The 22,719-nt window shown below is 40.0% G+C and overlaps 1 protein-coding gene across 1 annotated transcript; it reads left to right on the top strand.

The window, feature by feature from the left end:
* The first annotated feature begins 157 nt into the window (after positions 1-157).
* Positions 158-21,783, top strand: pibf1 (progesterone immunomodulatory binding factor 1). Its single transcript, XM_038736982.1, has 18 exons — positions 158-712; positions 1,632-1,732; positions 3,529-3,727; positions 3,816-3,935; positions 6,532-6,665; positions 7,286-7,394; positions 7,510-7,629; positions 7,703-7,764; positions 8,018-8,143; positions 8,515-8,613; positions 11,475-11,640; positions 13,361-13,511; positions 13,925-14,015; positions 15,989-16,091; positions 18,640-18,770; positions 19,746-19,830; positions 21,116-21,295; positions 21,586-21,783. Exons 1-18 carry the CDS (start codon positions 446-448, stop codon positions 21,637-21,639), a joined length of 2,298 nt encoding a protein of 765 aa, XP_038592910.1. The 5' UTR covers positions 158-445; the 3' UTR covers positions 21,640-21,783.
* Positions 21,784-22,719: the final 936 nt, after the last annotated feature.

Here is a 22,719-nt window from a genome sequence, read left to right as displayed (position 1 = left end):
GTAGTCCAGACCACCCAACACCACCGCTACTATTAGACTGTTGGCGGTTAGCAGGCAGCTCGGAGCGGGACCCTTGAAAATAAAAACAACTCACTGTGTGCTCTTGTGAGCTCCGCGATGGCACAGTAACGCTGTATTAGGATTTATATGTTATTTTGAGTGTGAGTAACGTTACATCTGTAACTGTTAGTCTGTTTTAAACGATATAACGTTAGCTAACTGGTGCTGGTCGGGATTCGCTTTAGGTTAACGTTATCATTGCTGCAAACTAACGTTAACTTCATCACATATCGCGATGAACTCTTGATTAACCATAATTAACTTTCTAATCTCACGTAATCTCTGCCGCCACGGGAACTGGCTCACTCGCCTTGGTAGTTAACGTTAGCTAGCAAAAGAAGAGGACACAAAGCCAGGACCAAAAACAATAACGTTACGTTACACAATGCCTCCCAAGAAGCAACAGCTGAAGCCGACAGCAGCCAACGTGTCCAGCTCCCTGGACCTGGAGTCGGAGGACATCAGCCTGGAGACAACCGTGCCTACCACAGAGGATGTCTCCTCGTCTGACGAGCACCGGGACGGCTCCCAGAAGGTGACCCGCCAGCTGATCGAGAGGAAGGAGCTGCTGCACAACGTGCAGCTGCTGAAAATCGAGCTCTCTCAGAAAAACCTCATCATAGACAACATGAAGGCCGACCACATGTCCAAGGTAGAAGGAAGGAATGCTGTGAGGTCTGAGCCAGAGAAAAGATGCACATCGTTTGTCTGTATGTGTGGGTGTAGCTTATCCCCAGGTTGTGCCTCACTCTATAAAGTAACAAATATGAGAGGTAATACAGTAACTTATGTCCTCCTGGGAGAGACAGAGATAGGCAGAGACTAACAAATCCTGCAACCTGTCACACACACTTTAAACCAGTATGGCTTTACAAACACCAATTAGAGTAAACCAAATCATTACTCAAAGCAAACATACTTATTTAGAACATTGAGAGGAAGAGACAAAAACGCAACACAAACTAGATTGCTATCTGGCCCTAAACACAGATTATGAAATGGCTGGATATCTCTCTACTTTCAGAGATACTAAGCAGAGGCAGCTTCTTACCAAGTACAGACTCGGTGACCACACCCTTGCAATTGAAACAGGGAGACAAACAAAAAACAAAAAGAATACAGACTATGATAGCACTATGACAGGTGAGGTTGAGACACATTTTCTCCTGAAATGTCATAAATGTTAATGCGTAAAAGAGCAATATGTTGAGAAATTCCATCTGTTAATACCAGATTTCAGAGAACTTATTAGATAAAAATAAACTAAGAGTAATTCTATGAGAAGGACATATGGCAAACCTTGCTGCCAAGTATGTGTCCAGGTGTCACAACCTGAGGGACAGCGAACTGTTCGCTGCACGCCGTGTTAAATCTTCTGTATTCCTGTTTGTAGTTTACATCTCTGTATTTGTTATTTTTGTAACTTGTTAAAATTCTTTTTGATTTTGTTGCAAACTGCTTTAACAATGTTGTTTGGCTTAAACATTCATGCCAATAAAGCATATTGAACTGAACTGACTACTACTACTTCTTTTGCATTAATAGTCCTGTGATGTTTTTTTGTATGTCAGATTGAGGAGCTGGAGGAGAGGCTGAATGACGCTCTACATCAGAAACAAGTGTTCGCCCTGAGACTGGACAGCCAGCTGAAACTAGCTCAAGAGGAGAACAGGTGAGGAGAGTGTAGGCAGTGGTGGACAGCGAAATGTATTACTGCAATAATTAGTCGATAAAGAAAATGAATTGCCAACTGTTCTGATAATCAATTAATCTTTCAGTCATTTTCTAAGCACACATATCAACCATATGGAGCTTCTTGAATCAGAATTAGAATCAGCTTTATTGCCAGGTATGTGTACACATACGAGGAATTTGATTCTGGATTGTACATTGCATCGCAATGTGCTTACTCATACAAAAATACAAAATCACAGTAATAAAATAAAATCATACACAGACTTCAGTGTAGACAACACAAATATACACACTATGAACAAAAACAATATAGACAAATTGACAAATAGTGCAGTGAGCAGAGTGCAAAGGATGCAGGAGTATGTACATGTCGGAGGTGGATGTGATATACAGGTACATGTACACAGTGCAATGAAGCATAGTGCAAAGGATGTTGGAATAAATAAGTATTTTGTGCAGGAGTAATGACTTGAGGTAGGTGGATTTGGTATACAGTATCTACAATATGACAATATAACAGTATGGACAGCACTGAAATAGAGAATGGTGAATAAATAATAAGTGTTAGCCAGTAAACAGGTGGCAGAGCATTACAGGCAGAGTTACTGGGTTATTGCACAGGAATTGTTCCTGACACTGTGAGTCAGAAATCAGCTGTTCATCAGAGTGATGGCTTGTGGGAAGAAACTGCTTCTGTGTCTGTTGGTTTTGGCGTACAGTGCTCTGTAGCGCCTACCAGAGGGGAGGAGCTGGAACAGGTTGTGTCCGGGCTGAAATGAATCTTGTAATGTCCTTCAGCTGGGCCAACACCAGTCTTTCAAAGGACTTGATGACTACAGATGTCAGGGCGACGGGCCTGTAGTCATTTAGTCCAGAGATGGAGGGTTTTTTGGGGACCAGGAGTGTCAGGACTTACTGCTTTTTTTTATCATTTACGATAGTAAATCAAAAAACTTTGGATTTTGGACTGTTGGTAAGACAGAAGAAGGTGTTTGATGTAGGGCTGGGGCGATATGGAAAAAATTTTATCATGATAAAAAATGTCCTATCATTCATTATTGATATTTATCACGATAAATGTCAAATCATTATTTCTTTCAAGTTTAAAGTCTGATTTTTGAATAGAATTTGAAGAAACCAGATGGTTTATTGTGGTTTTAAACTATTCTTTATGGTCAGAACATGACAAACAGTGGACCACTTAACAAAGTTTGTTATTGAGAAAAATTATATTGCGATAATTATTATTGTTGGATTACCCAGTCCTAATTTGAAGAAGGCATTTTGGGCTCTGGGGAATTGTGATGAGCATGTTAATGTGATTAAGTGATTAATCGTAACAATAATCGGCAGATTAATAATGAAATAATTGTTAGTTGCAGACCTAGTGAAATGTAGTGTAGGCAAAACTGCCATGAATTGTTTTTAAATATATATAAAAATTGAAAACAGAAAAGTCATCATCTACCACACACCACTGTTTGGAAGAATTTTCTCCAGCCATATAGTCATGTTTGACAGTCATCTTGCCCAGCCACAATTAACACAAATCTTACTGAATACCAAGTAAAACCTGATGAAGTACACACACACGCACACACGCGCACACACACACACACAGGAAGGCAGAGCTAGAAATGATGAAAATCGGATATGTATTGGAAGCATAAAAAAAGTTTTGACAGGGATAACGCTACCTGTGTGATCTATCCCATCATTTAGTTGGTAAGCACAAATGTGCACTGGGCTTAATAAATTGATTATCACCACCAGGAAGCAGCAGGCTCTGCGTAAACAAGAGATGGAGGCCATCCTGCTCAGGCAGCAGCAACTAGAGGAAACCAACCGCCAGCTGTGTGAGAAGGCTGGAGAGCTGCGGAGATCTCTGAGGGATCTGGACATCTCCCGGGACAGATACCAGGAGCTGCGCGACCTCCCTGACGACAAAATCTCCATACAGGAGTACGTCGCTGTAAGTATGAGGGAGTTCTCCCTGATCTCCACACCACCCTTGTTGCTGATTGGGACATAGCAACCTTTTCTTTGTGCTGTGTGTTTAGATGCGTTTCTATGAGGTGGTGACTCCTCTGCGGGCTCAACTGGCTGAGCTCAGTGTGAAGAGAGGCAATCTAACTGAAGACCTGGATGCACACAGAACCCAGATGAAGTCTTTGATGGAGGTACCCCCACGCATACACAAGCGTGTGCTACATCTCTATGTTGCATTGTCTCATGTGTCTGTAGGAGCTAAAGTGAATTAAAAATTTTGAAGTTGTAGGCTATTCCTTCAGCATTTTATCTCCTCTATGCTTTAATTCTGTTCTCCCTTTTTTCATGTTTAGTTTATTTATGTTTCATCTCTATTCAAATCGTAGACTGTACAGTGTGAAGTTCTTGGTAACTGAGTTATCCAGATTAGAATGTTGGCGATTTGACACGAGTCCGGACCTTTCGGTTCTTCGAAGCTCTTGTCAGAGCAACAAGCCCAAACCTGCATAAGTGCAAGCTTATCTTTACTTATCTACTCCTTTTAGATGGAGAGGTTTTAGGGTGAACCCCATACATTAAATCATTTTGAAATACAAATGGCTCGCTGTCTTAGATTTATTATGAAAGAGTGTTGATATAATTATGATTTTAGAAAAGAACATGCAGGTTATTGTAAAATCACTATTTGTTGGTTCAATTACACGATACAAAACAATTAAATAAAAAAAAAAAAGAACCAACCCAAATTTAATATGCAAAAAGAAACAAACTATACTAAAATATTCTGACTGTCAAAACACCAGTGAAGCCAGAAGGCGTTTCATTTGACATTAAAATGGGAATTTGTCATTTGAACAATAAAACTTTAAATGGAATGATGAACTGCATAACTCACTTTGCTGAACATTATTCATTCAGTTAAAGCTGCTTTTGAAGAGGCTTTAGTAAGGTTTTATTTTCATAGCAGACTTGTGACTATCGCTCAGAAGTCTCTTACACGTCCATTGGCAGCCCTCGTCAGTCACACAGCCAACATCACTCCTAGTAGATATTCACCGGTGATATCTGATCTTTAACAGTAATGAAAATGTGTAAACTCTGGAAAACAAATGTAGAGCACAATGCAGAACAAAATAACCCCTGTAGTACAGAAACACACATAAAAAGAGACTTCCATGTCCATGAATCTATTGCCCCGGTGCATGCTGGGAGTGTTCCGAACACAGTATCTGCAATTACATGATCAGCATACAGCCAGTGGTATAAATGGTAATCATGCTCTCTACTCATTTTGCAATCATTTCAAAATAAGAGCACGCTCTTATTCAAGATACATTCATCCAGGTTTAACAAATCAAACTGTGTTCAAAGAAACAAATAAACCTGATGAGAATAAACAGGATTATTTAAGCCTGATAATAGCACGTTAGCCTGAATTAGTCTCGTTTGAAGAACAGGTCCCTGGTTTGTGTAGCATATCAACAAGGAACTATTTTATGTAACCTTTTCATGTGTTTGTGAGCACATATAGTGTAATACATGTTCAGCTGCATTTTTTGCGTTTTTATTTTCTTTCTTAGAATTTTAAGGAACAAGCTCCCTTTAGACTAACACTAAATCTTTGAGTCACATTCTTAGAAAGCATGACACGAAGAATGCAGGAAGGGTCTAGAGGTTCAGTTACCTGCTTAGGGCAGCTTCACGCCTACATGTGTGAACGTGTCGCCATGATGTTAGACGTGTCAGTTACAGCGTCCTCGAAATGGTAGTTTTCACAGCATGGTGGTGTTCAAAATGAGTGTGTTGGGTTTTGCAAAAAACTTGAACCATACGGTTAATTGAGCAGGCATAAACCGCACAGCGATGAGATAACGGTGCAACATGCTGAGGGAGGGGTTAGAATTTGGGGAAAAAATCCATGAGCAGGCGGCCGGTGGTGTTATAGCATGGAGAATGTTTTCTTAGCAATCATGAGACACTTTAGCTACGTTCAGACTGCAGGCCAATGTGATTTCTTTTTGCCCGTATGTCACTCAGATCTGCACTTTTTATGACAGTGTGAACAGACCAACTCATCTTTTTAAATTCGACCTGAGTCTGGACACTCAGACTCACTCTCTTTCTTCTCTACCTTGCTTTCATCTGCTCACAACTTCCCTTTCTCACACCTGCAATCCACCCGACCGCGAGCTCTCTTCTGAGTTATGTGCATGCTTTTTACCCGAGCGGACACAGTGGGGAGAGCAGAGAGAGAGGGGAGGTAGTGAGTTGTGGGGCAGTTGCGTTGGACAGCGCCAGAAACCGTAATGAAAAGAACAGAAAGTTGTGAACACTTGTCATAATTCGGGAGAAATGTGACCCATGAGAGGACAATAAAAAACGTCTCCCGTGAGCTAACGGAGCTAACCTCTGTTGCTCCTTGTTAACTTCTGTAGCCTGCAACAGCGTGCTGCGTGTGACGTTCAGGCCGCGGACAGTTCACACTGGAGTCTGATATGGGACACATTTAAGCAATAATGTGAACTGTCAAAAGAAAAAAATCGAATCTGGGAATTGAGCATTAAGGCCTGCAGTCTGAACGTAGCCTTTGAGACTAGCTGAGCATTGTTTGAATGCCACACTTACACAGCATGGAGCAAGATGCTGATAGACGTTTTTTTTGACTTTTGCTAAATTCCTGTCTAGAAGAAAATGTAGGGCATTAGGGACGTAAAATCCGGTGTCTTAAATAATATTAATACTCCCCTACCATGTAATGTAAATGCTGTCTGCTTTGTGTATCCACAGAGCTACGAAGAGGAGCGGCGGCTACGTACTGAGCTGGAGTTGAGGAGCCAGAGACTGACCCTGGAACTTGCCGATACCAAGCAGCTGATCCAAGAAGGAGACTATCGCAGGGACAACTACCCAAACATCAAACGGTGTGTGTGTGTGTGTGTGTGTGACAGAACGAGAGAGGTGACTCCTCAATAGATCTGCTCATTTGATGCAGAGGGGTCATCCAACTACCTTTGACTCCTTTGAAGGCTACGGTACAGTTTCGTAGGCTGTGTGCTTTGAAGGAGGCCGGGCTTGAAATGGGACCCAGCTAACATCTCCAGAAATATAATGTTATACTGTAGAAATGAATGCAGTTGACAGACCTTACGTCTGACAAACTGCACCCTACTTTCCCTTAAACAGTCATGTTCTGAAATCTACAGCATAACCCAATGTATTTTTCTGTTTTATTAAATTCCATCTAAAAAACACATTACTGGCTAAGATAAACATGTATATTAAACTGTACTGCATTATATTGCATAGCATTATACATGACTTTTCTTTGTTTTGATATTGACATTATATATTGGCTATCAGCCGCCTTGAGTATTATTTTAATGTTTTGGGGAGCAGTGTTTTACTAAGGTATATTGTTTAGGGATTGGGATTTGCAGTTTTATTTTTTATGAAAACAACAAATGGAATGTAATTAATTCTAGTTTTCCCCTATTATAATTGAAATCAAATCTATATTAACCTTTTACGCTGTGGTTTCTAGTGAGCGTGACCACTTTGAAGCAGAACTGAAGGAGTTAACGAAGAGATTTGAGACACTAGACCTGACTCACACTGCGCTGACCAGAGAAAGGAACACACTCAGCAAAGAGGTGCTTCCCAAATACCTACGCACACACTGTATTTTGTATTTATAATACTTATTGAAGCCTCTTTTGGTATACTGTGTTCTTTAACAGTTTTCATTGTTCCGTTATTGCCCCCCAGGTGGCGACATTGCAACAGTCAGTGACTCTCCTTCAGAAGGACAAGGAGTACCTATACAGGCAGAACATGGAGCTTAGTGTCCGCTGTGCACATGAAGAAGACCGCCTGGAGAGGCTGCAGGTCCATACAGTTACTAGGAGGCTCTTTGAATACTAAAAGCATTCACTAATCACTTCTTGCTTCTGTGTTTCAGGTACAATTAGAAGACACTAAAAAGGCACGAGAGGACGCCTATGAAAAATATGTAGCATCCAGGTTAGGCTCTGCCGTTTCACACCAACCACCAGCAGCCAATATTCTAGTGTTTTTAATATAGAGGACGAACACTTTGCCAAAGAATATCAGTCTCTCACCAAACAGTGGCCAGTAAGCATTTTGACATTGAGGGTTTCATCTGCAAGCAGTATTATTATCCAGTCCACCTCACCATGAAGAAAGCCTCTATGGAAAACGATGTTTCAATAATTTATTCTGTTCATATTCTTCTTTCATCTTCTTCCCGCTACAGAGACCGCTATAAGTCAGAGTACGAGACCAAGTTGAGAGAGGAGTTGGAGAACATCAGGCTGAAAACCAGTCAGGAGATAGACAACCTGCAGAGAACCTCCAGGGAGATGTATGAGAGGGAGAACAGGTATCAGTCTTTTTCATGTAACTCTTGAGAAACTGTATGTTGGTTAAAAAACTACAGGCAAATATCAGGGGTGCTGTTCTAACCAGAGGAAGTTATACATTTTATTATCATGTCATGTATTATTTACACTGGTGTTGTTAGTCTAAAGAGCCGAAGTAATTTCATGACATTCACTCTCACTCATCAAGCACAAGTGTAGCCTGTGATGTTGTCCTGGCTTTACATGCTGTTGTGCTTCACTGTCAGTGAATCGTAAAGAGAGGAAGAGCTATCACCACAGATACTTCACAGTAGCATTAAAGTAAAAGGAAGTGTGTGTGTGTGTGTGTGTGTGTGTGTGTGTGTGTGTGTGTGTGTGTGTGTGAGAACAGGAACTTGCGTGAGGCCAGAGACAATGCGGTACTGGAGAAGGACAGAGCAGTGACTGCTGAGAGAGACACTCAGTCCAGATATGACCAACTGCTGGAACAGTGAGTTTTATCATCCATCACACACATGAAGATTTGATACAGGTGTCCATACAGTCCTTTTTTGATATAATATACATCTATAACATCGACAGATAAGTACATTGTTTTATGTTTTATTTATTTCTTTTTCTGCTTTTTCATCTATGACTACAAGACACACTTTCTCACTCACGTCTAGCGCTATATAGCCATGCAGATAGTTTGATTTGGAACTTCCCCTTAGGACAACTGTTAAACTGTCAAGTAAACTCGGGCCAGATGCTGCAGTTTATGTTATCGAGGTTAACCACATCATATTTCGAAGTAATTCCTCGTGTTTTAGGCTCGTTGTGTGTAGGTGGCCAAAGCCTAGACTAGTGTGATTTATAAAGCAGGTATCTCTGCTGTGCTTATTAGTGACTTAGACCTAAATTTGTTTATTATTACAAGATAATCTGAATTTCTCGGCATTTCCCTGAAAGCTCTGAGCTGGTTCTTGATCTGATGTGTGAGCCAGTCTGTCATTAGCACATGTTGTGGGTGCGGCAAGACTTTGGTGGCTGTGGTCTGTCTTACTAAAGATCACATGAATGCTTTGCTATAACTTGAAGGGTCAGAACGTCACATGGAAGAGTTCACTGAAGGTCAGTTTAGTACCAACTGGTGTCAAGGGTGAAATATATTCAGTGCAGGTTGCGCAAAGTGAAAGACAGGATACTATATAGTACTGAAGACAGAAAATCTCCTTAAACTGTGGCTAATGATTTTAAATAGCTTCTTTAGACTTTATTCAATGTTTTTCTTTTTTTCCTGACAAAGCTTTTGCATTTCCAAAGTGAGCTAAAGTTTTTTGTGGAATCTAATGTTTGGCCTTTTTTTCCCCTTTAGTTGTTGCTTTTTTAGTAATTTCCCATTTCCAAACGTACTCTTTGTGATTTGTGTCCAAGTTGCTAGTCCCCATCTCTGCTCCAGACAACAATGCCCATCTCAGTATAGCCTCAAAAGGTGCCTCCGGGTCATGGCTTTGGAGGAAGTTTTCAAATGCATAGAATTGCAACAGATATATTGTGAGCCCTGCTGCACGAACGCACATACTTTAAGCCTGAGTTTTTTCATTTTGTAGGAGGTTTTTCAGTCTGCCTCCTAAATAGCCAATCTTTGTTTTTGTGCTATATTTCTGCTGCATACAAACATAATTATATACATGTCTGTCTTGTATGAACTAGAGATTTTGGTCACACACACATTTTTGATTCATGTTTTTAAGTATTGAAAGGAAAGGAATTATGGAGAGAAACATGTCTTAATTTACATTCATGTAAATGTAAGATTTTGTTATTTTAAACTTAGTTTTACAATATTGTATCTGCAAAAGGCTGACCAAGACACACGCAGCAGCAGCGGCAGCGGCTGCAGCGGCGGCTGCAGCGGCGGCAGCAGCGGCAGTGTCCCTGTCCTGGGTTACTACTACATGCCAGTCATTTCTTCAGATCCAAACCACCAGCTGTTGGTCTTTCCATACACACTCACACACGCATACTTCCCTCTCCCTTGCACTCTCTCTCTCTCTCTACTGCGATCACATTCCCTCTCTGCATCGCAATGCAAGCCAGCGACGACAGATGCTAGCCACAAGCCCTTAACCCCTAACCCCACGCATGCCCCTATTTTTGGGGCAAAGAATGAAGTGGACCAACTTGAAATGGCGTCAGATGATTGTTGTATAGGGGGGCCAGCTTGGATCTCAGCACTCTATTTCATGCTGGCTAATAGGCCAGTTAACTTGTCCAAATCAAAGACAAAGTATTGAGTACAGTTTTCCATTTTCACCTCTCTAGCAGACCTAAACTTCTTATGACAAAATTTCCTGAGGGATCCCCAAAGTCAGGTGCTCTTAATGTCTCCAGCTGTAAATATTGCTATTTAAATTGGCATTTGAAAAGATAGAGAAATACCATGACTGAACGCACTCCTCTGGAAAAGTAAATTACATATTTTAAGTAACATTTTGCTTCTTCCCTTCTAGATTGCAGCCGCCATTAATTAAAGAAGGCATAAAATGTCGACCAAGTGTACATGTCTGTCACTGTGAGCACACAGCTCAGGCCTGCGCTCTATGGATGATGAAATCCTATCAGGTCAGCTGTAATCGAGAGTTATTAATATTATCCAGCCAACGTCCATGGTTTGATAGAGTCTGTGTGTGCATGCTTGAAGGCGCACTGGGCTCGGAAACCTTTTCCCTGTCCTTGTTTTATTTATACAATACAACAAATACAGCAAATGATTATTTTAATTTTCTTATATATACAATATATATCTTTCAAAACCTCTGCCTTTATGCAGAGTTGTGTCATCTGAAAACTGAAGAATTTGTGCTGTTCTTCTTTCCTAATTACTGAACACCTTTCTCTAGCTGCCAACTACTAAGATCAAACAAGACCAAACATTGCTGCGAGAGCCATTGAGAAATACTTGAATCAAATAATTAAAGACTTGGCTTTCCTGCTTGGTGACTTAGCATAATACTGTGGAGTAGTTGCCAAGCTGTTAGGTGCCACAGAACAGTTTGAACACAACAACGCAATGTACAAATTGTTCGTTGTGTAAAGCACACCAAATAGCTACTTCCTTCACAATTTTCAAAAAATGTTATCGTGCAAAGTATTGCACAATAATTAACAAATGTAATTGTGTCTATATAGAGGAAGACATTGCAACATTTGTATGAAACCTCTAGGCATGTCTGAGCTTAACACAATTTACCCTCTGTCTGTGATGCAGCTGCTTCATTATCTACACATGTCCACATAATCTGTCTCCACCAAAACACATCATATTTACGAGTCTATGATCTGCCCTGTGTGTCTCCCTCTATGCAGGTTTCGTCAGCTCCAACTTGGCACTGAGAGCCGGGTAGCAGAACTGTCCAACCAAACCAAGCTGCACTCCTTCGAAGCTGAGCGCGCTCAGATGGTCAAGGAAGAGACGGCTAAGGCCCTGGCCCAGTGCCAGGTGGAGTGCGAGAAACAGCAGAAGAAACTGGAGGTACTGTAAACATAAAGACAAAAAGTAGGCAATACAGGAATGTACCCAGTGACTAGTCTATCATAGTGCAGTGAAAGTTTCTGCTGTCGTGTTTCTGCTGTGCTGTTTCTGCAGGTTTGATTTCAGCCAATTAAAGTTACTTCTTTATTTGAAGTTTAGACAATCAAAGGTAGTTGGTTTCAGAGTTCTTAAATAATAAAAAAAACACTTGCGAACAAAAACAATTTAGGTGCATATGCCATTAACAGATTCAGATAGATTTGTTTCATTATCAACATTTTTAACAGTAAGCAATAATCAAATAACTGGAAAACCATTCAGTTTCAACATTTGCATTTAATATAGGTCTTCAGTCACGGCCCATTTATTTTGTTAGACATAGTGATGCAATATTGTGAATAGCAATTTCTTTTTACGTGTTTTGCGAAGGACATTTGTGTGAATGATTATAGTCACTTACTTATTCTTCCCAGCATTTTTTAATCGGGCTCAGTGCCTGCTGTGGAAGATTGGGGTTCATTCATCACAGAGGATAATACCCACTTGAAACTTTGAGTTTGAGTGTTTCTTAAATGAGAGTCTCAAGATTCTACACTACTTCTCATTAACACTGTGTAAGCTAGAGGAAAGACAGTAAAGTTGCTTACTTGCAAACGTCACAGGGGTTAACACCCCAAAAATACACAACTGATACTTAAATCATTGTTCTGTTAATTTAGGGAGGGGTCCATCCGCAGTACTTAATTAATGTTCCACTCTCAGGAATATGTCTATCCAGTCCGGTGGCTCCATTCTTATCTCTGTTCACTGCAGCACACCCATTTGTACAAGAAGTTAATTGAGTGCAGATTGTTCTTGATGTCTAAATGCACCACCTCTTCATCCGCTTGCTGGAGGCACATGTGTGGTGTAATCATGCATTGCATATGATCGTGGAAGGAAGATCTGTTCTCTTTTTTAAAAACACAATGAGCTAGTTGAGGTTTTGGCACTGGAGTTTGTAGTTGAGCTTTGCTTTTGTTCCAGTTCTTATAATAGTGGGGTTTAAAAACATTTTGGGATAAAAGTCCTTTCATTTGGATTTGTTTTTCTTCTTTTACTTCTCTTTCCTTGTGAATGTTTTTGTTTATGCTTGTAAATGTATTTTGGTAAATGTGAGAAAATTAGGAATGGTGAATGTTAAAGGTAAACATCTTTTAGTAACACACATTTAACTTTCACTTTCTCCATGACAGCTACTCTGAAGGACTAACAACAGGAGTTTTGTTGAGTTTTAGTGTGAAGAGCATGACATGCTGTCATACTGTACATTTTAATCATACAAATTGCAGTAAAACGTAAGAACACATTTATTTAATGTTAATAAAAACTGATAAATAGTGCAAGTTGTTTGGTTAAACAAAATAAAAAATCCCAATACAACACAATTTAAAGCTTATAACGTGCAAGAACAGTTTAAAAATAAAAGAATTGACAACAAAAAATAGTTTGTTGTCATTTGTAGAAAATATGTTACAGCCCTATTGCTGAAAAAATAAATGGTTCATGTAAAAATATATTGGATATTCTGGAAGAAATACAACTCCAGTCTGAAGCTATGAATTTGTTATGCTTTATTATTTTATTACATTGACAGAATGTAACATTTACATTGACATTATTCTTCTGGTAGATAATTTCTTTGTTTTCTCTCTGTCTCTTCTCTCCTCCTCTGCCTCAGCTCCTGACCCAGGAGTTTTACAGGCTGCAGACATCATCAGAGAAGCGGTTGGCGGAGCTGCAAGCTCAGAATGCCGAGCAGGCGTCTCGGCTGGAGACGTATGAAAAGCTTGAGCAAGAGCTGGACCAAGTCACCATGCAGGCTGCCGAAAGTAAGAACATAGCATTAGGCCTGTAGTGCCCATTACATTACTCACATTACTGTGAAGTCCGAGAGATAGAAGCACAAACAAACGGATTCCTTCACATGCCTTGGTCTGGCATCAGAGAATGTGTGTAATAAAATTGTCAGATAGCATTGTATTGGATTAAGATGCTGGGAACAATAATGGAAAAATCAGTATTGTTGAGCTGTAACAGTTGTTGAGCCTTGTGACCACGGATGGAGCAGAAGTTTAGGAAAATGTGCAAAACAACAGAATTGTACTACACGCTTATATGGTAGTTTTACATTATCCTAAGACAGGAGCAGGGTAAATTAAAAAAACAAACACACTCTGTCACTTTTTTATCTTAATGCTCCTGGAAATGTAAAGACAGTATTTGTGTTTCTGTCTGTTGCCAGTTGAGAATGATGAAGAGGCAGAGCGAGTTCTGTTCTCATATGGCTACGGAGCCAATGTCCCCACAACAGCCAAGAGAAGACTAAAACAGAGGTACAGTGCGTGATACACTTGAGACATCTATATCAAGTGGTGTGACACCCACCATCTTTATTTAAATGTCACAAAAACACAGGAGATGGTCCTTGACTTGAGGCAGTTTATTGACCATCAGCCAGTGGTCATCAAAAAAAGAAACAAAATCACCCAGGTGTCCTCTTACAAATGCCTGGGTGTCCACATAGACATATCTTCTCTGCTGGAAAACAGACTTTGACCACCTGTGCAACAGGCTGCAGCAGAGACTATACTTTGTAATACGACTGAGACTGTATGGAGTGAGCTGCCAGATCATGCTGATGTTCTACCGGGCGATCCTGGAGAGCATCATCAGATATGGAATCAGAGCAGGGTTTGGCAATTTAACAGTGCAGCTGAAAAGCAGGCTGGCCAGCACACATAAGGTAGCTAAGCGCATAATAGGAGGAAAGAATACAAGCCCTTACAGAGCCTGTATGAGCAAGCGGTTTGCAAACGGGCAGAAAAATGACTGCGGACCCTCAACATCCTCTCTTTCCTTCTGCCAACATGAAGAAGATTCCACCTGCCAAGATGTAAATCAAACAAACTTAAGTTATGGTTCATCCCAACGTCTATAAAGCTGCTGAACTAGGGCTGGGCAATGAAATGATAATAATTATTGCAATATAATTTTCCACAATATAAATATAACAAATGTTCATTAATGTTTGATAATTAATTTGAATCACAAATGAATCAGAACTTAATTTTTCTATAAAGGTATTTATTTTGTTGAGGAAAAAGGACTGAAAAAAGATTTTACTTAGTTTTACTTAAGAAAATAGGTTTAGAATGTTCTGCCTCAGATTTATGAAATGGTCCACTGTTTGGCAAGTGTTTGTCATGTTCTGACCATAAAGAATAGTTTAAAATCCCAACTAACAGTGTGGTTTCTTCCAATTTCACTCAGGAGCAAAATCCTGATAATTATCAATATTAACTGATATGAAATTTTTGGCCATATTGCCCAGCCATATCATATAATACTAAATGGGGCAAAGTGCAATAAATACACCAGCACTTTTGCATCTAGCACTTTAATTCTTTCAGTCAACTTTTAAGATGTTGTATTATCTGTACAGTCTAATACGTCTCTCATGTTTTAAGATGTATTATGTTGATCTTTAGCTGATTTTTAGATTAATTTTATAGTTGTTTTTATAATGGTTTCTTTAGTACATGTTTGCGTTAGGAAGCAACAGATTGTAGCAATGTGCCCAAGACAAAGTTCCTCTTGGGGACAGAAGTGTATTCTATTCTATGTTGGTATGCTGATTTATCAGGCAGATATAGGATGAAAAATTTCAGATCCTTCTTGACCACAGCTACATACATTATATGTCTAAAAAAATCCATTCAATGTTTCTATTTCTTTATCTATAAGGCGTAACAAACATTATGAAAGCATGTTCTACCTCATCAAACATTTGCCACACATTTATTTGAAGGTTTTGAAACCTGCATTGTTGAAGTTATAATCCTTTTATGAAATCAAACCTCAGTTTTATCTTTCTGGTGATGGCATCACTGCTTACTGTTAGATTTCTTTACACCATATCAGAGCTGCTTCATGTTATGTATTTGTCACTGAGGTTAGTGCTGACCGCGATAGTTCATCAAGGGCCTCTACAAAACACAACATCAGTCATTTTGTTTGTCAGGATTATTACACATTTTTGCAAGGGAGTAATGGAAGACTGGAAGTCTGAACAAACACAACCACAGTTAGATGAAGAGTTGCAGAGTAGCTGCTCAACAAGTGTTTACTGTAGTATTAAACTGCACTAAACATGCCAACTTTTGGCATGCATGCTTCAAATTGATCTCAACTGTTACACAAAGTGTAGGGTAAATAACGTGGAAGTACATACTTGTATAAACTTGTTGGTGTTTTCATGTTTTGGAATTTCCAAAACTGTGTTTGTGTTTGTGTGGCTGTCGTGCAGCGTTCACCTGGCCCGCAGGGTGCTGCAGCTCGAGAGGCAGAACACGTCACTGAGGAGAGAGCTGGAGAGGCACAAGTCACAGACAGGACAGATATCTGAAGAGGTACACACGCAGACGCCCACACACACACACACACACACACACACACACACACACACAGCATTCAGGTGTGTGCCTGCCTGGGGGACATCAATAATGGGGAAAAAGTTTAATTTAATGTTTTTAAAAAATAAATCCTAAAACTCGGCTGCAAGTCAGTACCTGCAACACACAACTACTCAGATTATAGTTATTCCACAGCTTCTGTCAAAGACATAAGGATTTATTTTAGCTGGCATCTACTCTCACTGATGACATAACTGAGTCATTATCACAGAGCCAAGCTTGATGGCTCCTCTGTCATCACCCACCACGTACCTTCTCACACCATCACAACACTGCTGTGAAAGTCAATAGCGAAACCTGATCGCTATCTTTAAGGTCAAACTTTGCAGTCGTGACATTAAACCACATTTCGGGTCGCTTTTCTGTCTGATAGAAAAAATGACCAACAAAACCAGGAACTAAGCAGCTTGTGAGGCTCCACCTATATTATCGAACACGCTTCAGGACTCATGGATGAGAGCCTCTCCTGTTTTTTTAACTCCTGAAACGTTTGCCCAAGTTTAACAGTTGTTGCTCCAAATCTACCTTTTAAGGCTGTGCCTGGAAAATGGCAGGTTGTTTGAGAGCAGACAGAAAATACCGCAGACCTTATATGAGAAGACCGAGAAGTTAAGAGTCTTAGTACCTGTCACAGTTGTTGACACAGTGGGAAACAGTGCCAAAAACCGTGACGGCCACGCTCTTCACTCCCAACGACTCACCACACCAATCATTAAGGCTTTTGTTGAGTTTGACACACAATGTGCATGTGTGTACAACACTGAGACTTTAATTTTGGGTGTGTGTGTTTCGTCTGTGCATGACTTTTTGTGAAGTCACATGTCTACTACTCGTGCACTGATGCTAAAAATGTTTAAAATATGAGAAAGACTTTTCTGGAGAGGAGAGATTGCGTGAGCTAGAATAGAGAGGCTGGGCAGGCTGGAGACTAAATAAGCCAGCCATTCAACTGTCAACTGTGATTGACTGGCTCTCACCTGGAATACCTCAGAAGTCATCAAGTATGAAATGACAGGGTGAAATATTCTTACTTTTATTCACTTGAAAGGGCCAGGGTGTTAACCACTTAACCACCCACACAGATGCCCTGACTAACCAACTATTGTCTCTACTCTCCCACACAGATTTACTCACTACTGGCTGGCTGTAAAAGTGGTTTAATGTGTAACACCCTAACTTTATCTTATGTTCTGAGGATTTAAACATGATACTGGCTGAGCGATACTGCATTAGGTACAGCCCATGCAGACTCCTATATGAGGGATCATCAAGACACTAAAAAGGTGCTTTTTTTGACAGTAATTGCAAGATTTTAGGATTGTGAATTTTCGTTGGATTCCCACTTTATTTCTTCATCTTTAAATCTGGTGTACTGCTACTATAAATAAAATGGATCAAACGTCACCCTTCATACAACTGACATCTATGGGCACAGAAAATCTTGTCTGTGGTTCATTCACAAATATAGACAGAATTGCACTATTTTATGACACTATTTACCGAATGTAAAGTTAAGGAGAAATATTCCATAACTGCTAACATAAGCTTCTACAAGTGAATGTTATGTCCAGTACAATAAACAGATGTTAAGCTCTTGTTGTTGCATCATACATGACTCTCCAAAGTTCGTGGAGTTGTGCACATGTGAAAAAATGTTGACCCAAGTCTCAGGTGAACTTATCAATTGGAGGGAAAAAAATAGCCCAAGTTGACCCTGACATTGTTCAAGTTCAAACTTTATTATGATCCCAGAGAGCAACACAGCCATAGACCGCACACAGGACAATACAAAGGTTAAAAAGACCTAGTCAAACAGATATTGCAGTGGGTTGTAGTCTTTGCGGTAAAATAAAGTGCATTTGCGGTAAAGCATTACTACGGCAAAGTGCGAGTCTCTCAATTTAACAAACCAAATGCAGTCAGTTCGTGAATGAGTGTTTGTTTCTATTTCATTTACTCCTCTGTACCTTAAAACTGGTACCTGAGGGTAGAGACTGGAACTCTGTCTTTAGTAGGTGATCGACATCAAGAAGGAGGTAATGGGCTTTCTGCAGGGCTTGTCTCTTGAATAATTCGGGCAGACCTGACTGTCTGATTCCTATAACCTTGCTGCAGTGCTTCACAATCCGGCTAAAAGCGTCTTTACATTTCACACTTTCACAAATTTGTGTAGATACAGTAATTATTTCAACACATGTTAATCCCAGGGCATCAAATACTGACACTTTGAGAAAGCCTGACAAAGTGTCTGTATTTGACACACAAAAGGTACACTTCAGCGTCCATATGGAACGCCGTTAGGTTTAGGGAAAGATCGTGGTTTGGTTAGATTAAGGCACCAAACTACTTGGTTAGGGCGTGCGTCAAATACCGACGCTTTATCAGGCTTTCTCAAAGCATTGGTATTTGAGACTCTGAGATTATGACTGCTTGCTGATTTTTCCTATAATTGCTCAACTATGCACATCTATGTGTTGTTCCTCAGCTGTTGGCAGCCAACCAGCTGTTACAGCAGACACAGCAGCCCTATAGCTACCTGATTGAGACAGTGAGACAAAGGGATGCACAGATCAGCACGCTGAAGGAGCGTCTCACCTCACTTGAGGACGATGTCAGGTATGTCCACAAAGAAGGAACTGAACTTAAACAGAAAATCGACATACATGACCATATTTCTTCATTGAAGGCAGTTAGGACTTCTGTATCACTTGCCAAACTTTCTGTGTTGATTTCATTTGGTACATTTTGTACCTTGTAATTTACATCATGGCAGCAGACCATACCTCCCCGCCCTTGGGTGTCTTTGCTTTATTTCCTTTTGTCTTCCTCTGTCCCTCTCACACCTAGCTCATTCTGTCTTTGTGCAAACCTGCATGTGTGCATGAGTTTGTCTATGCCCAATGACTGAGTGTGTACCATCAGCACACCTAAAGCTACCTGGCGCTGACCTACATCCCCCTTGTCCCCCTTGTAAAATATGCAAATTGACAGACTGCAGGTTTTCTCTTGCTGCTCACGCACATTGAGCGCTCACCTGGGGCTTTTCAAACCTCCCCATCTGACAGACATATTGAATTTTTCCTGTGGCTATACAGTGCTACCTGTTTAAAAGCAGAGGCTCACAGAAGATTTATGTACTCAAATTGGCTAATAACAGTATCTAAGCAGGGGCAGACCAAAGACTATAAGACCCACAAGTTTAAATTTCTATTCCATAGTTCTCAGTGAACACATAAAGGTACCAAGCTGTTGTTTCAAGATTTGCAAGATGATTTGCCTTTAAAGCACCCCCATTACAAGCTCCTGCATGTATGTTTCACAGCCCCAGGAAACAACACTTGGACAGTACTGTAGAGAGCAGGAGCTTTTCTCACAAGATATAAGCCTAACTTGTAAAAAAGCAAATGATTATTTATTTTGGTTTTTTTTTTAGAAATTCATGACTCATGTGTTTAATTTATTGTTTGGCTGTTTCACATGACCCCATAAGCAATTAGAATATTGAATATTGAGTTCATAACTATATTACTAAAAATAGTAATGCTTATCTCAAGCTCTGATCTCTCTGCCTGTTTTTGGGCGTAACCCCAGTTCTCTGAGGAAAGAGCGGACTGCTCTGCAACAGGTGAAAAACAACATGGCCGCCGATCTGGAGAGACTTCTCAACCATCGAGAGGTACACACGATGATTATGTTCACTGTTGGATGTCAGTAGTTAGATATTTGATGTTTTCCCTGTGATGTTATGAAGTCTCCCATTCCATCCCAGTGTATTGGGCTGTTTCAAAATGGTGAGAAACAGGAAATGTCTTGTTTTGGCTAATAACTGAAGATTTATTAGTAAAACCACCATGTTGCTGCACATGGCCATTGTCTGTGTTTGACATGGAGTGCTGCCATTCATGCTGCATCTGCCAACCTGGGTGTTAACCTGTGTTCTGTAGAAACAGACAAATTCAGAAATTATGCCTCTTCTGAAAACTGTAGCAAACATGAACTTTTCATGAAGAATTTTTTTTATCATCATTAATGAATTTTTCAATACACTGTTTTGTATATAAAACATCACAATTTCCTTGAGCTCACAGTGATGTCATCAAATCAACAAAACTTAAAATATTTAATTACAGACAATGAAAAGCTACTTATCCTCACATTTGAGAACTTGGAACCATTAAATGTTTTTTTTCTTGAAAAATGACACTATTGATTGATTATTAAAATAGTTGTTGATTCATTTTCTGTTGATCAACTAATCGATAAATCGACTAACAGTTGTAGCTCTACTTCTTATACAGGCTTTTGATAGTCACACCAGAAAAGTTATTGCATGGTGTTGCAACGCTTCCTTCAAGATGCTCGTATGTGCGTGTGTGCATGAGTGTGTCCACCCAAGCCATCCGTTTGCTGTATGAAGTATGTGCCCTGTCATAGACAGCTGTTCCTCAACTTGGCTGTTTGGGATGCCACCAGGGTGTGCGTGTGTTTGTGTGTATATGTGTGTGCTTGTGCGTGTGTGTGTGTATATGTGTGTGCTTGTGCGTGTGTGTGACATGCCAGGGCTCATGTCCTCAGGGGTGATAAATAGAACCGTGAAATGGCCCAGAGTCCTCCCCGCTGCCTTGCTGCCACCCCCGCAGACCCTTGAGCTTGTTGAGCTTATTGCAAGTAGTCCCATAGTTGGACTTGAGGACTTCAGCTGTGTTGGCCTGTGTTTCAGGAAAAACATGTCATCAGAAAGCGGGAATAAAAATTCTTGAAAACATACATTTTAAAGCAAATGTGTCACAGAATGTTATTGAAGTATTATAAGATATTGTACATTTATACATCCCCGAATTTCTGTCAAAAATAACCTGGTGATTTAGTTGACATTTCTGATTTTTTTGGACACTACACTCCCTGTTTATTATTTTACCCTTTTCTCCCCCACATCCCTATTTTTATGAACAATTCTCCAGGAGTTAGCAGTGATGAAGCAGGTCCTCATCAGCATGCAGTCCAGACAGGGAGACACTCTAAACCTGTTGGAAGCTGATAAAACTGGAATCACGACCTCTGGTGCAGGAAAACACCAGTCCAAACGAATCAACAGGACCACAGAAGAAGAGTCGCCAAACAAACCCAAACCAACTGTGTTTGTAAGTTTCTTCGCAACACCCTTGTGTGAGTCACCAGCATTAACCTGCCTGGACTGAAGTTCAGACAAAGGAGAATTACAGGTTGACTGGAAATGATGAATTGCTTTTTGTAATTTAGTTTCATCTGAGCTTTTCACTGCAGTCGGCTAAGCGTATGCTGTAGTCTGTATCCTTGATTCATGAGAAAGTCTTAGAGGTGAGAATATCTTAAGAATCCAAACAGGGGGTCCTCCTGTCAGGCTCTTCATACTTCTTCTAATCATTTTTCTCTCTGTCTCTTTTCTTTGCAGACCAATAAAGAAGTTCCTGATTGGCACCAAAAGTTGAAGCAGAAACCTAAATGAACAGTCGTGTTGATGAGTAGTTTGTGTTACTACTGATGCTATTAATATTGTCACTCAGGGTTTTAACACTTAGTGTTTAGACTTGTAAATTACACTTCTTTTGAAATTTCAATGACTTTTGAAATACAAAAGCAGAAACTGAAACTGGTGTGCGAGTGGTTTGTTGTTCTCATACTTGGTTACATATTGTTCAGAGAGGATAAATTCCCTTATACTGGTCCAGAACCAGAGGAATTACCTTCCACTGGGTACACATTCTTAGCTAACTGACTGCCCAAAAATTCCTCATTCTTGGCAGTGGTCTCTTTTATTAGGTCTGTCTATCATTATTTCCTCATCTTTTCCAGGTTTGCAGATACTGGTGGCTACAGACAAACAGCATTGCAGGAACTGTAGCCTCTTATTTGCACGAGCCCAGTCCTTTGGCTTTAAATATAGACATAGTAGGCATACCTTTATCATTTCAGACCATGTTCTTATCGGTGTCATATTAAACTCTGCCAAAGGACTGCTTAAAGCTGGTTTGGCCCTTTCATCCGTTTTTTTCCCTCTCTAATGCGTTTTCTAAGTGAACTTACAGTACCTCACAACACACCACCTTCTTTACCTGTTAAATGAAATAGCTACAGCTTTCAGTGTTGTCAGATATTTTCAGGCCCCTAATATTTCTCATTTGCCACAGCACAAAGTATTTTCCATAATACTGTATGATACAATGTGATTTTGTGTGCAGTGTAATACAATAAATAATATTGACTTGACAAGACTTCATAGTGCCATGTCATAATGTTAACTTAAATGATTTTAAATCCCTTACTATCACATATTAAAGTGGCACACCACCAATTTTGCATATGAAGTTCAGTTTACTTGTCACTAAAGGTATTACCTAACCTTTGTTGAATAATACTAATCATCTTCATGAATATACACACAATAATATAATCATTCTTGCTTGCATTATGGGAACTGTAGGAGTAAGTGTTTTTGGATCTTGAGCCACATTAGCAATTTAAAAAATCAGGATATCTTGCTTCTGGTGCTTTGATTTTGCAAATTCTTGTTTTAATGTGGCTCGTT

Source organism: Micropterus salmoides, unplaced genomic scaffold (assembly GCF_014851395.1).
Source record: "Micropterus salmoides isolate LMB-PRFRI ecotype aquatic unplaced genomic scaffold, ASM1485139v1 Ms_hic_scaffold_22, whole genome shotgun sequence".
In the NCBI taxonomy this organism is placed as follows: domain Eukaryota; kingdom Metazoa; phylum Chordata; class Actinopteri; order Centrarchiformes; family Centrarchidae; genus Micropterus; species Micropterus salmoides.
Note: the sequence above shows the minus strand (reverse complement) of the source record. Positions and strands in the feature narration are given on the sequence as shown.

Coding starts and splice junctions, on each gene's coding strand:
- pibf1 (XM_038736982.1), top strand. CDS start 446: ATGCCTCCCAAGAAGCAACAGCTGAAGCCGACAGCAGCCAACGTGTCC. Junction 3,728..3,815: donor CCATACAGGAGTACGTCGCT/GTAAGTATGAGG, acceptor CTGTGTGTTTAG/ATGCGTTTCTATGAGGTGGT. Junction 7,395..7,509: donor GGAACACACTCAGCAAAGAG/GTGCTTCCCAAA, acceptor ATTGCCCCCCAG/GTGGCGACATTGCAACAGTC.